The following is a 15,392-nucleotide window of genomic DNA, read 5'->3' as shown; positions in this document are numbered from 1 at the left end:
TTTTTATGATTAAAAGGAGAAACTCAATTTTCACAATAAAAAGAAAAAAGACTAAATATTCTCTCTTTCTCTTAAATATTCATTTGATTTTGCGCATGAAACATTAAATCAACACATGAAATCATAAACTCATGTAGCGGGGCGGATATGGCTCTCGAGCCGCCGGTTTGACACCTGCGCCTGGGGGCTCCGTATGAGCGAAACTTCCAAAAGAGGAGTCAATGACGATATTAAAACAGGGGAGCCTTACAATACACTTAAACGACAAAAGTGCAGGGTAAAAGAAAATTTTGAGAAAATTGGGAAAAGCACCTTTTCGAAACTAAAGTAACCCTAGTCAGAAAACGTTTGCTACTTCCGAAACTCAATAACAGTAAACTCTAAATTATCATTAGAATGTGCTAGATATGGACCAGGTCGGGTTTAGTTAGTACTGACTAACATACAAACTTACTATTAGGTCGGTGTCCGTAAATCCAGCTACATCGCCATATTGTTCCGTGTGAGCGGGCCCAGGTAGGAAAAATGCCCCGCCCTTCCTGCAAAAGGAAATGGGTTGGGACATAGATATAATATATAAAAGAAAACATGTCTCAAAGTGGAGTCTCTGGCGTGCGTCTTTGGCGACCATCTTCTGGTTGAGGCCTTCAATGGCGGTCTCTACGATAGCGGTTTTTTTCCGATTTACAAAGGGTTGAGTTCATAACAAACCATATTAATATGGCGAGATAAAAAAAAAAGTACCATCATTGTTTTTTTCAAGCGAATATGCAATTTATTTACTGTATCTCTGACGTTAATGGAAACCCAAACAATTTGAAAATTGGTTAGAGTTTGCACAATTTATACAGTTGGGCAAATGTGTTTTTAGCCAGCCATTAAATGTTACGGTTCACCCATCTCAAGGGCAGGGGAAACAACAGGTGAACTCAAGGGACAATAATAAGGATAATTCATCTATGCGCCACCCGATGGTGAAGTTGGTTCTTCTGCCTGCCTTTGGTGCGGGCAGTCTGGGTTCAATTCCCACTTGGTGGCAGTGTGATCGTGAGAGTGAGCGGTTGTCTGTGTCTCTGTGTCCTACGACTGACTGGTAACCAGTCTAGGGTGTAGACTGCCTTTTGCCCAAAAACAGCTGGATTAGGCTCCAGCATCCCCCGCAACCCTTCCGAGGATGGGCAGTATGGAAGATGAAAAAAAGGTCACATAGGGTAAAAACCCCAACAAAACCTGACCCAACCCATATTTAACACAATTGGTCACTTATCAAATATGTATTGTGCCTTTGTAGATATTAACTACATGCTCTGTTCCAGGGGCGGCGAACAAGTTAGACGCAACGAGACAAAAAGCCTACTTGTTTCAGAAGCAGCAAAAAAAAAAAAATCAATCTTCCAAATTATTTTTAAATATAATGAATTATTTGTTTTAATGGGCCCTGATGGATTTGAGTGTGTTTTAAGAGAGAATAAAAATAAGAGAAACATGAAACGAGGCAAAGAGCTACATTATATACAAAATATGATTTTTAAAAAGCAATGAGCCGCATTCATTTTGACCAGGAGCTGCATGCGGCTCTTGGGCTGCATGTTCGCTCCAATGTTCCCTCTAACCTGCGCGCGTGCGCAATTGCGCACTACTCTCGTCTTCTCTGCGCAGCAGCAATCATATGGCGCGCAGTAATTATTATTTTTTTTACCCCTTTCCCCATGATGGCGCCGTTTAAGTGGCAGCCAGTGGCAGTAGCTCTGTCCACTCTTATGTTTTTCGTGTTTTACATGAAATATTAGAGGCAACATTGATATGCACCTGCTTGTGGCAGGTGTGATACTGGTGTGCCCATAGCGAGCAATGATGATGTCGTGACCGGATGATTCGCCTAAAGACGTTTCGCCGACGGACGTTTGACAGACGGACAGGTCGCCGAATGAACGTTCGTTCAAACAGTTTAATTATTAAATACAAATACTAGTATTTGTTAGTTTAATGATTAAATACAAATACTACTATTTGTGCTGTTTTCAGCTGGATTTGACCGAATTTGAGAGCATTTTGAGCCGTTTGGCAAATGGACGTATATAGACGTTTTTTTGTCTCCATCGCGACATCATCGCGACATTTTACCGAGGAATTCACTTCCCTGGGCTCGGTTCTAATGTCCAAAGAGCTCCAGTATTTGTATTTAATCATTAAACGCTGTTTTTGGCTGGATTTGACCGAATTTGATAGCATTTTGAGCCATTTGGCGAATGGACGTATATAGACGTTTTTTGCCTCCATCGCGACATTTTACCGAGGAATTCACTTCCCTGGGCTCGGTTCTAATGTCCAAAGAGCTCCAGTATTTGTATTTAATCATTAAATGCTGTTTTAAGATGGATTTAACTCGATTGCTGTCATTTTACGGCTCGGTTCTGCTACATCTGCCCGCCCAAGAGTGCTTATTCCCGGGCTGCCATGCCCGCCCAAGAGTGCTTATTCCCGGGCTGCCATTGATGGTAGACTAATAAATTGAGAGTGATGAGCGGCAAAGGAAAATGAATCATTGATTTTTACTATAATTTGGACAACGCCGGCGGCGGGCCGGATTAAAAATCCTAACGGGCCGTACATGGCCCACGGGCCGAGGTAGAAAAATTTGTGCACACACGATCCGGGGGCGGGGCGAGCGCGCGAATCCCGTTTCGGCGAAACCTCCGTTCGGCTGAACGGGCCGAACGAACGTTCGGCCGAACGTCCGTTCGGCGACCTGCCCGTCTGTCAAAGGTTCGCCGGCGAAACGTCTTTAGACGAATTGTCCGAGTACCAATGATGTCGCTCACACTGGTACTCAGTGCGCTCAGGGAGGTTGTCTTTCTGCCCAGACTAACGAAAAATTAGAGGGAACATTGTTCGCCACCCCTGCTCTATTTACTTCATAGTTCAAATACGCATCTCATTTGAGTTTCTGAACCACTTCATCCTCACTAGGGTTGCGGGGAGTGCTGGAGCCTATCCCAGCTGACTTCGGGCCAGAGGCAGGGGACGCCCTGAATTGGTGACCAGCCAATCGCAGGGCACAAGGAGATAAACAACCATTCACGCTCACTCTCATACCTAGAGGCAATTTAGAGTGGCCAATCAGACTACCATGTATGTCCATGGAATGTGGGAGGAAACCAGAGTACCTGGAGAAAACCCACACAGGCCCAGGGAGAACATGCAAAATCCACACAAGTTCAGTGCACCTGTGGATTTGAACCCAGGACTTCCACTGTGAGGCCAACGCACCAACCACTCATCCGCCAGGCCACCCTCAGTAAAAATGCATTACATAAATATCAATACTATAATAGATATATATATATATATATAATATTTGATCACCATGTCACATTGACTTTGATATTGCTAATAAAAGTGTGGTCTTTAAGAAACAAAATGTAGTATGTTAAGTATCTTGATAACAAACATAAATGCGAGTCTGTACTTTAACCTCATTCAGAAATATGTAATAAGTAATATATTCATTTAGTATTTTATTGGACTTTGTTCACACTATCTTAAGGTCATATCGTAACTATTTTAATTGATATAATGTACTTACATTTTGTAGTTTCTTGATTTACGGAAACTGCAATGTAAATGCAAACTGGTTGGTCTGTAATGTTTTGTATTTTGTATTCACAAAATGAATGAATGAATTAATTAAATTAGTGTGTTTTTAAGTTCTGAACCCCGTAAAATCTGATAGTTTCCAAAGCTGCAGCAAATATTTAATTGGAAACATTTATAGGCATACGTATTTTGTTACCCTGTTCTGTTCCAATAATCATTTTATTTAGGCCATGACTGTCCACTTGGTGGCAGTAGTGATATTAAACACCAACATGTAAACATTTCCGGGTCGTAGAAGTAACGACAATTGGGTTCAATGTAATCATTTTTTAGGTTTTTTTCCCTTATATTCCGGTCACGCTAAGGATAAAGTTGGATTCAGTAATACCGTGTCTATACTTCCAGAAAACCACAGTTTGGATGAGAGCTCATGTTGTGTCTTGGGACTACCGTCGTGCTCGTGAGACAGCTGGCCGGTCTGCGCTGCCATGACGCCGGCTACAGCAATCTCAGGACCTTCGCTGCATATGTCCAGGGTCAGAGCCCCGAGCCACGGATCCGAGAATACTTCTACTACATTGATCACCAAGGACAGGTGTGTGTCGCTGCTCATGTTTGTGTTCAGCACATGTCGACTTGTGGACTTTTTTGCAGCTGTTTCTGGATGACACCAAAATGAAGAATTTTGTCACCTGTTTCAAAGGTATAAACAACGTAAACGTTTTTTGTTTTTGTTGTTCTTTTTGTTAGCATTCTTCATTTTTGCGGGCTATGTGATGGGGTCATTTTGCCTGGGGACAGATCTGTGCTGCGTTTGCTAAAGTCCAGGATTATTTCTTAAGTTTTCGTGGTGTTTAGTGTGAGATTGTTGACCAAACACCACGAAGACAGTTTGTTGACCTCATCTCTGTAGGCAGACTCATCCCCCCTGAGATGAGTCCGACCACAGTGGAAGCATTATGGCTGCCACAACATCTTAAACTTCTGTTAAGAAATTTTTTATTTATGTAATTAGAAAGCATCAGGTTCGCATCAAGATACTTATTTCTTTTTTCAAACTCAATATTTTGCATTTACAAAGACAGGCATATTAACTTCCTTATGATATTGACCCTAATAATGTGCTTTTGATTCATACAGTATCTCAGAAATACGACTTGTGATGATTTTTCTTAAGATTTTCCCTTGAAAGTAACACATTTGGATTGGATTGGATTGGATAACTTTATTCATCCCGTATTCAGGAAATTTCATTGTGACAGTAACAAGAGAAGGCATAGTTATAAGTTAGACAGTACAGTCGCAAAGGCCGCACAACAACAAAGCAAAAGCAAAAAGTACAAAGCAAATCAAAGTCATTGGAAACTGGAAAATGGAAACAAAAACTGGAACCACACACAAGAAGTCTTCCACAAGATGGGGAAATTCTGCAGACTGTGACCAAGGTAGAGAATATGCAGAGTCACTCTTCCATGCTTATCCGCACAGTTCCTCAGTAGTCTGGAGCTGAAGACAACAGTAGCAGAGTGGGGCACCTCGACTCCGTTGCTGGTAAGCACCGACAGCTCTTCTATCTTATCCCACGATGGAATGGTTGGTCAGAAGCGTTGCCTCTTCTCCTGGCACTTTTGTCCAGCTCCGAATCCCCGGTGGCACCGAGGTGTTGCTCCTTCCGCTGCGTATTGTAACAGCTAGTCAGTCCCATGTGTGTGACAGCGTAGGCATGGCTGAATGGTTCCAAAAAAAAAGTAGCCGAAAGAAGCCAGGCTAACAGAACAAAGGAAAGTTGTAAAAACATTACAGTAAAAAGTATAAAGTACAAAGTAAAGTAAAAAGGAATGTATTAAAAAATATTAAAATGTAATTAAAAAAAGATAGAAGGGCTGTAAAACACGAAAAACATAAGTGTACAGAGCTACTTCTACTGGCTCCCGTGTGAACGGCGCCATCTTGGAAATTTGTACTCACTATTAAAACCATGAATATGGGGTCGAAAACTGGGAATCGGGATACGACTTATACGCGAGAAATTGTAAAATTCAGCAATCTTAAGGGTCCAGCCTATACGCGCGGGCGGCTTATCTGCGAGTAAATACGGTATTTCATTTTCTCCTCCGTGTGTGTGTATGTTTGCTTTTTACCCTTGTTTGTCTTTCCTTGCTTGCCCTTCCCTCTCGTTTCCAGCAGTGCGTCATTGAGAATTATTTCCGGTCTTGTCTGTTTAAACCTCACGGATTGTTTGTTATTTGTCGGACCATCTTATTTGTGCTACCTTGTTTCCACGTCTCCTCGTTCCATGTTTCCAAGTCCTCTCGTGATTTCTCCGTCAGGTTTGCGTTTACTATTTGACGCCAAGTCTTTTGTTATTTATTTATTATTTTCTTTGCCTCCAGTTTAAGTGATTAAAGTTTCTTTTAAGCACTAATTTCCTCGTCCATTCCCTGCTTCCCTGCACTCGAGTTAGGGTATTTAACTAAGTAAGTAAGTATTTAACTTGTGTATTTTATTTGTGTTAGTCCTTTAATATTTTAGTTCTAAATTGGAAGATTATTGTGATCTTGTCATCTCATCTCTTTTTCCTGAACCGCCTTATCCTCATTAGGGTCGTGGGGGGTGCCAGAGCCTATCCCAGCTGACTCCGGGCCAGAGGCGGGGGATGTCAAAGCTGGGTTGCCTCGACAATAATCTTCATACAGAGGAAGCAGCAAAACACGTGGTAGTTTTTAACTCCCGGCCGAAGGAGGTTATCTGGAAGGGAGGCCTCATCTCGACCGCTCTCAAAATGGTCGCTGCTTGGTCCGCTTCCTTTGTTCTTGGCTAGCCCCCTTGGCTAGCCCCCACCCTTCCTAAGAAGGGGGCGAGTGGACGGACAGAGCCAGCGTCCACGTCGAGGTTCCCCAACCAGATACGCCGTCCGCTCGGTCGGTGATGGTATTTTATAGAAGTTAGGCGGAGACAAACTTTAGGCGGGAACACGAAAAGGGGTGTGTTATATACAAAGTGATGACAGGCCTTGACCTGTAGGTGTCAGTAAAAATTCTATTCTAGTGACTAAATTCATAAGAGTGCAGAAGGGTGCAAGATTAAATATAAGAATACAATTCATATTTCACAGGGGACACCCTGAATTGGTGGCCAGCCGATCGCAGGGCACAAGGAGACAGACAACCATGCACACTCACATCCTTACCCAGGGGCAATTTAGAGTGTCCAATCAGCCTACCATGCATGTCCATGGAATGTGGAAGGAAACCAGAGTACCTGGAGAAAACCCACGCAGGCCAAGGGAGAACATGCAAACTCCACACAGATGGACATGACCTGGATTTGAACGCATGACCCCAGAGCTGTGAAGCTGATGCGCTAACCACTCGCTCCACCGGGACGCCCGTGATCTTGTCGTTTTAGAATAAATATATTTTATTGTTTTTCGTCGGTCAAAATAAACGTCATACTCGCGAAAGCCGGTATACCCGCCAAAACGCTGTCCATTTGTCCCGACTTTCAACCACAGCATGGCCAAGCATGGAGAAATGTAAGAAAAGAAAAATATCTGATTTGTAGCTGAAGGACAAATAAAAACACACCATTGAACCTTGTTTTTCATAATGCAGTGTTTCCCAACCACCATGCCGCGGCACACCGGTGTTGTTTGGTTTCTAGGGCATCAACTTTTGGCGACGTAAAGTCTGTGTAAGCACATTTTTTTGCGTCATATTAGGAGTTTTAAGTAATATTTGGAGAAAAGTCATAAAATTATGTCATTAAAAACATGAATTATTTTTGCATCACTCGGACCGGAAGTTGTTCAGGGTCTGCAGACATCAACTTTTGGTGACATTGTCAGTGTGAAAAATTTGATTTTGGAATAATTTTGGAGGTTTATGTAATTCCTACTGAATATAGGCGACATAGTTTTAAATTAAAATATTTGGCGTCCTTTGAAATGTTTTCAATGCAAAAAGTGCACCACAGCTCAAAAAAGTTTGGGAAACACTGGCATTAAGTAGTAAGTTAAGCTAAGTAAGTAAGTTAAGTATTAAGATCGCGTAGTGCTGTGAGATATGGGAAAAAAATCACATAACAATGTGGATCATTTTATATTATGATATCAATATGCCACGATAATATGCATCCATCCAGCACTCAATTAAAAATCCAAACTTTCTTTTGACATGCACACTTAAGTTGGAGACAGTGACACGTTTTAGGTGGGAACTCAGCATTATTGTTTTATTCAACTTTCTAATGGATTATTTTGGTGTTCTCTTTTGTCATCTTACTTCGTCAGACAGAAAGTTCCTCGCCTTCTTCTTCAGTCGTCTCCGGGTAAACCAGAGTGGACGCTACAAGGAAGACTTCCCCTTCCTGTCGCTGTGTGGGAGAGAGAGGAACTTCCTGCGTTGTGATGATCGACCGGTCGTTTTTACTCAATTGGTACAAGACGCCACCAGCAAACAGGACATGCTGTCTTTCTGCGGCGGTGGAGAGAAGCTGACAGTTCCCTTTCGTCCCGAGGCACTCTTCATGCATCCACCCAACGGACGGGTTTATCACCCTTGCTCCGATCAAATTGGCGGCATCGGGCTGGTGAGGTCCGCCCTGGCAATCGAGCTCAGCCCTTTCTTTATCCACGATTCAGTGGGAGATCAAGAAGGGCCCCCCACACACTTCTTGTGGAAGAAACAGCAGTACAAACTAACCAATGAGCTGGAATCAAGCTTTCCCAAGGAAGAAGCTGGAGGTGGCGAATCTCCTCAGCAAAAATAGGAAAAGTCTTGCCGCAGGAATGATAAGATGACGTTCAAGTGACTTTTATGACATTGAATGCGATAGGCTTAAGCCATCATGTCAAATATTTTTGTGATTAAAAATATTGAAAATGATTATTTTTTTCATTTTTCTTGACATGGACATATTCGTTAACTCACCTTTCGCACTGCAAGAAGATTATTTCAGTTGAAATGTTTAAGGAGACAGTTAAGAAAAACTTTCTTACGAAATAAAAGGAAATGAACAAGATAACACTCCAATATTGATTAGAAGGATTGTTGATCTTGGAGCAATGACATTAGGCAGAGTGATCTCTTATACAGTCAAATCTCATTACTATGCCACCCGTTGGGACCGAGCAAAAGTGGCATAGTAACGAAGGTTTTAAAAAAACGTTTTTATTGTTTAAAAAAAGGCTTTATTTTCTCATGTTATCCATCAGAATCAGGGGTCACAAAAAGGAAAAAGAGGAATGGAATGTACTGTATGACAGAAAGTGAGCAATATTTAATCTATAAAGCTAGTTTTTCACTTGACCTACCCTTGACACCAGATCACCGCTGCCTGTTGTGCTAGGTCAGTCCACACAAGAATGTAGTGCTGATTAGGTATGATGTTTTTAACACAAAATATTTTCACTGGGCTGATTAGAATAAATAGCTGACAATAATGTCATCCTTCTTGCTGAGAATGCCCTTCATGGTGGTTCTCTTAAATTCGACGCCCATTTCTTGCTTTTCTCCCTGGCTAGGTTGGACTGATTTGACTCCTTCGCACCATCGATTATCTCCTCCTTCTGCAGCGTAAAGTTGGTTCTTTTGCGTTTCTGAGCTGACATTGTGGGCTAAAAAAAATAATGAGTTCGAAAATACAACACGCACAATAGTGCCGTAGTAGCGAGATTAGGGGGTAGTAAGTACATAGTAAGTTTATTTTGCATTGAATTTTGTCGGGACCGAGCAAAAGTGGCATAATAGCGAGTGGCATAGTAACGAGATTTCACTGTATTGGATTTATTGTCTCCATATGTAAAAAAGTGTTTCAATTGAGACTCAACTTTCTTATGAAGTGCTATGATGTGCAACAAGACGAGAAAAAAGGGATAGGCTCCAGAACCCCCCGTGACCCTAATGAGGATAAAGCGGTTCAAAAAATGAGATGAGATTTATAATCCGTTGACATGTCTGCGATGTACTGAGCCTCATTTGCAGTGGTCATGTGATTTCAGGATTGTCTGAGGCAGTGTTAGAACACTGTTTTGACACTTTTCTGCTTCGTTTGGTCGAATCGGATTCGAGTAGGGAGGCTTGAGCATAACATCCCTAACTGACACAGACCTGGATGAATGAATGAGTCACGATAGAATTTCCACTCAGAACTCAAGTTCTTCATCCTCAATGAACTAGGAAGTGGAAACAGTAACTCAGCAAGTTTTACATACTATTTTTGTTTGATCTTTGGACTGTTGAAACTAGTGCTGGTCAGTATGAGGCCTACTATACAATTGCTATAACCTAGTAATCAAAATCAATGCTTGATCAAAAATGATTGTCTCATTATTTTTAAATGTAAAGGTTCCAGTGGCGGGCCGTGCATTTCACACCTAGCCCTTCAGTAGTGCTGTGTGTGAATCAATCCAACCCTCAATAAGTATTTTATGGCTATACAACCTTTAATGAGCTACAGCTGCGACACATATAAAAATGAATCAATAATAACCTAAAAAAATGGAAATATTATTTAGGAAAATAGACATATTTTACTCGCCAAAAATTCTTTTTATTTATACACAAAATCCATCCTCCCTTCTTTCCTCAAGAAGATTTCAATTACTCTGTCGTACAGATAACACGTGCGTTTCAGGTCCATCAAGAAGTTCTTTTCTATCGCCATCAAAGCTAATGCTGACAGTCGAGTCTGTCCTGTTGTATTTCTGGCATAAGTTTTGATTCAGTCTCGGGCTGAAAATGTCCATTCAACAGCTTTAGTTAAACAAGTCAAATTTGCAAATCCAGTGTTGCTCCAAACACCATGTCGATCAGTGGAAAATAACAAGCACTCCCAGCAATACAATTTGCCTCAGAGCCTGTGAGCCAGGGGTAGCGCTCGTAGTTAGCGAACTGAAAGTGGCGGACAAACCCTTTTCCCGGTTGTAACAGGCTTGCTAGCTTCGGAGTTGACCGCCCTTTCTTAATGATGTCAATTTTTTGCTGAAAAAGTCGGTCTGGAAAATGGCTTTGTCAGCAAATCTGCAATCAAATCCATTTGTTTTCCTCCGTCGGCCATTGTGGGTGGAGTCTGCGATCTCTGGCTGGCTCACTCGGGCTTTGGCCTGCCTACTCTATCACTAGCCAATCATAGTTGGTGAAAGCGATGAGGTATCCCTACGCCTGCAAGAAGGCAATGACATATCCTTACGCCTGCGGAAAGGCCTCGGTGTCGCCAAATCGAATTCTGATTGGTTAAAGCAACAGTTTTATTGACACTTGTTTTATGCAGCAGAGCCTGCAGAACTGATTGTGAAGGCCTTGAGGCAGATTTCTGACCCTGGCAACAAATCATGGCTCAAATGTGATTGGTTAAATGCTTCAATATGAAAACACATATCTGGAAGCAGTGCAAACAGGGGGGGAAAGCAATGAAAGGAAGCTAACAGACCATTTGGAATAATAAGTATTGATGGACAAAATATAATATATGATTCAGATATTTTTAGGCCAGCAGAGAAGGCCTTGAAGGCCCTGACGGCACACCACTGAAAGGTTCACTTAACAATTGTGGACTCTCTCGACTGTTGTCTCATATTTTTTTTGCCCCATCAGGCAAAAAACAAACTGGGCAATTAAGCTAAATCATTGAGTCCTGCCAACTGCCCGCAACCTTGCTGATTCAGTTGGCCAAGGGTTTTATTTATGTGCAAGTCATGCTTACATTCACCGAGTTAAAATGATTAAAATGTCCCAAAACCTGGAACTATATGCTGATTGGACATTAGGTGAATCGGTGGGTTTTTTCTTTTTTACCGTCACCTACCATTTACATAAGTACTTAGTTAAAAAGGCCGTATTTGCAGTTTGGAAGTTCAAATATTTTGGGTGTAGCCTTAACGTCACTTATTAATACAACACTGAAGTGAACCTAAAAAATTAAATATACATGATCTGTCCCATCACACTATGAAAGGCTGGAACTGGCACAAACCCCAAAGACTGGACAGAGGCTGCATTTAGGCTGAGAAAAAGACAAGTTTATAAATGGTAATTGTACACAAAAGAAAAGCATTTTCTTTTCCAGGTGTTTCCACTTGAGAGATTACAGTCGAAGCAACATATTTTGAATATAAAACTTACAGAATCAACTCAACATTTTTAAATCCTTTTTTGTGGCATGAGACACAAATTTAAGTTTCACAGTCATGTAAAATGCAAATGAACCCAATTTTAGCAGCTTCTTTTCTTCATTTCATTTTTCGACATTTTGTGGCATCCTTCATTCATCGGAATACAGTTAATTTCTATCTAAAAAAACAAACAAACACTCATCAGATAATCAAAGCAACACTTGTTTTCTCAACTTGATTATAAGACAGCCACTGCACATTGATATACAGAAGAGTATCATAGAAAACCATTTTTTCATATCAAGTGTGCACTACTATTGTGTGTTAGGGAGCATAAAAAGGACTCAGGTAAGTGGTTTCTATAAAGATTAAAAATGGAAACTTGCCCACAAGTGCCTTTTAGTATTTTAGACAGTTTGACACTATCAGAGCACAAACTTGTGAGTCTTGAAGCTTTTATCTTTGATGAAAATAAGGGTCTTTTGTCAGTATAGGTTAATGCACCAAATAAAAAGGTCTCCAATACCTGCTTCACATAGAGAAACAGTGATTATTAACCCAATGCTCTGTGACAGATGCTATAGAATATGCGGTAACACCAATTGCCAAGTCGTACAAGCAGGATGACATTTTTTTTAAAACACAACAGAGGTTGTGAGTGTGGCCATTAAGCAAATAGATAGTCTTCTTAGCCATATGGGGCCCACAAGGTTAAAGCTTAAAACTTAATGAAGATTTTTCAGGACAAAAACAGCTTGGATGACAAAGATACAAAAGTAGAGAATAGGAATCGACTGAATGTATCAACAAACAATGTGGCCTTTCTCAGGCATAATCATACTCTGCATTCCTTTTATTGAGATGGCCACCACCTTAACAACAGAGGCCACTTCAGCACATCTTTGTCATTTAAAATTTGGAATGTTTAAATGCAGTGCAAAAAATGTGAACCCCAAATTCAATTAATTTGTGACATTGTGTTAAATAAATACAAACACAATGCACTGATTTACAGATTGTGTGCAACCTATATTCATGCCTGTAGACTCCAATAACAAAATATTGTTATGTATATATGAATATGTTCAAACTGATCACTTTGAACAAATCATTGACTTGGTATTTTATAGCTGCAACTTGTTCCATACGAGCAAGGACATGGTCACAATTAAAAATGATCAGTTTCTTGTGGCATGAAAGTTTTATATATATATATATATATATATATATATATATATATATATATATATATATTAATATACAGTGGTACCTCATCATACGACCGCTCGTCATACAATATTCTCGTCTTACGACTGAAATTTCGATCGAATAATTCGCCCGTGATGCGGTCAAAATTTTGTGATGCGACCAGGCCAGGTGGCCATGGCACTGTCTTTTTTTTGCATCTCTTTCGTGTATAAAATCTTCCAAGTTAATTTAAATTTGTTTGTTCGTTTACGAGTGCCGTGGATAAAGTCCCCCCAACACCTCCCCCCGCCTCCGTGTGTCGTTCCCTCTCCCTCTGCGAAATGCATCTAATTTTACTTCTATTAAACACATTTTATTACTATTAAACCACTCGTTATTTATTACTTTGTCAATATATGGCGAATTAGAAGAAATAAAACATTTTTTTCCAATCCAATATCCTGTTTTTGGTGTTTTTTCAGCGGGTTGGAACGAATTAATTTGTTTTCCATTCATTTCAATGGGAAACGTCCGCTCGAGTTACGAGAATCTCGTCATACGATCTCAGTCTCGGAACGGATTACGATCGTATGTCGAGGTACCACTGTATATATATATATATATGCACGACAATCTGCCTTGGAAATGCAGCTTCATCAAAAATTTTTTTTTTTTTTAATCTGCAACTGACTGGAGTGACTTTGCTCTGATTGGCCATTGGTGGAGTGGGTATAGGGAATGTGTGGGGTGAATGGCCCATCACAAAGATGTCTTGTTTTTGTAGTCTATTCTATTAAATATAGATAGATTTGCAAATCATTGTATTCTGTTTATATTCATGTTTAATACAACGCCTCAACTTTATTACAATTGAGGTTGTAAAATAACAAAAGGTTTCACTCTAAAAGGCAAACAACTATATAAGTCACATGGCTTGGTCTGTGCTTGCTACTGTCTTGCTACTGCAACCAAGGACATTTCCCGAATACGGGATGAAATAAAGGTCCAATCCAATCCAATCCAAGAGCCATTCTAGCCTCTGATTGGACTCTGCTTAACGTTTGGACTTCATGTCACCATTTTATACAAACACTGTTAGAATATGAATATCAGATATCAAAACAATGATTGAAAAAGAAAACACTAATGTTAATTCCAATGTCACTCTGACACCATAGAAAAAAATAAATGATAAAAAACAAGAGACAAAGAAAATCACGTCTTTGGTCATGCCATATTTTTGTCTCTTTTATAAAGAGTTCCTTTTTCTTTCAACTTTCTATATGCCTTATTTCATCCAACAGGTCCTCATCTCCCATGTCCTACCGTAGTGTTTCCCAACCTTTTTTGAACTGCGGCACACTTTTTGCATTGAATAAATCTCAAGGGACACCACCATCTGAAAATCTTTTAATTTAAAACTATGTCGCCTATATTAACAATTGTCATTGTCATCAAAGTTTTATCAGCAGGAATCACATAAACCTCCAAAATTATTTGAAAATCTAATTTTTCACAGTGGCCTAATGTCACCAAAAGTTGATGTCTGCGGACCCTGAACAACTTCCGGTTCGAGTGATCCAAAAATAAGTAAAGTAATGTTTTTAATCGCATAATTTTATGACTTTTCTTCAAATATTACTTACATCTCCTAATATTAGACAAAAAATGCTGTGCTCACACAGGCTTTACGTTGTCAAAAGTTAATGCCCTAGAAACCAAACAACTTCCGGTTCATGTTAGACAAAAATAAGCAACAAAATGACTGTTTCACAATTAGAATCTTGTAATAGTATAATCTATAATTTAACGTTCATATTTTGATTTTTCATATTAGTTTTTCTCTGAATATTACATTGTATTACCTTGCAGTTTCCCGCGGCACACCTGACCATTGCTCACGGCACACGGAAACACTGTGCTAGCGTTTGCATGATAAGGTACCATTAGTTTAGGAATTCTCAGGTGTTCTGAACTCCTAAATGTAACATTTCCCTTATTGTGTCACACCACGTTATTAAATCCAATTCAACACTTATGATATTTTACGTGTTACTTTGGGGTTGATTACATTTGTTATCATTATTGTTTTGTGCCTAATGATTCATAACCATAGATTAAAAGAAGGTTCATTTGAACCAATCAGTGGGAGATTTCATTACACCTGGCAGCTAAAACCAGAATTAAAAAATTCTCATTTAGAGGTGTTCGTCATCAACTCGTCCTTCCTCATTACATGAGACATCATCTAATTTCTTTATCCATCTTTCTCACACCAGTTAAGTCCTTCAGTGTCACATTATTGTTTACTTTCATTCATTTTCCATACCGCGGATCCTCGAAAGGGTTGCGGGGGTAGCTGGAGCCTAACCCAGCTGACTTTGTGCGAAAGGCAGACTGCACCATAGATTGGTCGCCAGTCAGCCGTAGGGCACAGAGAGACAAACAACCATCCGCACTCACAATCATACTGCCACCTGCGGAAATTGAACCC

General features: G+C 40.3%; 2 protein-coding genes across 4 annotated transcripts in view; one reads left to right on the top strand and one right to left on the bottom strand.

The window, feature by feature from the left end:
• Positions 1-531, bottom strand: part of LOC144069315 (MARVEL domain-containing protein 3) — a 13,425-nt gene extending 12,894 nt beyond the window's left edge. Inside the window, exon 1 of one of the 2 annotated variants that reach the window (XM_077594576.1) lies at positions 455-531. The gene's annotated coding sequence lies outside the window, so the exon portion shown is untranslated. The remainder of the gene's footprint in view (positions 1-454) is intronic. The other variant, XM_077594577.1, reaches the window with a different exon arrangement.
• A 3,324-nt stretch (positions 532-3,855) lies between these two features.
• Positions 3,856-8,483, top strand: c24h8orf82 (chromosome 24 C8orf82 homolog). 2 transcript variants are annotated; one of them, XM_077594714.1, is made up of 4 exons: positions 3,856-3,915; positions 4,003-4,192; positions 4,252-4,300; positions 7,889-8,483. In XM_077594714.1, exons 2-4 carry the CDS (start codon positions 4,028-4,030, stop codon positions 8,365-8,367), a joined length of 693 nt encoding a protein of 230 aa, XP_077450840.1. In that variant the 5' UTR covers positions 3,856-3,915; positions 4,003-4,027; the 3' UTR covers positions 8,368-8,483. The 2 variants fall into 2 exon arrangements, with proteins under 2 accessions (XP_077450840.1, XP_077450839.1); XM_077594713.1 differs by having other exon boundaries at positions 3,863-4,192.
• Positions 8,484-15,392: the final 6,909 nt, after the last annotated feature.

The sequence above is a fragment of the Stigmatopora argus genome, chromosome 24 (assembly GCF_051989625.1).
Source record: "Stigmatopora argus isolate UIUO_Sarg chromosome 24, RoL_Sarg_1.0, whole genome shotgun sequence".
NCBI classification, from domain to species: Eukaryota; Metazoa; Chordata; class Actinopteri; order Syngnathiformes; family Syngnathidae; genus Stigmatopora; species Stigmatopora argus.
Note: the sequence above shows the minus strand (reverse complement) of the source record. Positions and strands in the feature narration are given on the sequence as shown.

What these genes read in the sequence shown, in the direction of transcription:
- c24h8orf82 (XM_077594714.1), top strand. Translation starts at nt 4,028, where the DNA reads ATGTTGTGTCTTGGGACTACCGTCGTGCTCGTGAGACAGCTGGCCGGT. An exon ending in ACATTGATCACCAAGGACAG is followed by an intron (nt 4,193 to 4,251) that starts GTGTGTGTCGCT and finishes ACTTTTTTGCAG; the next exon opens with CTGTTTCTGGATGACACCAA. An exon ending in TTTTGTCACCTGTTTCAAAG is followed by an intron (nt 4,301 to 7,888) that starts GTATAAACAACG and finishes TTACTTCGTCAG; the next exon opens with ACAGAAAGTTCCTCGCCTTC.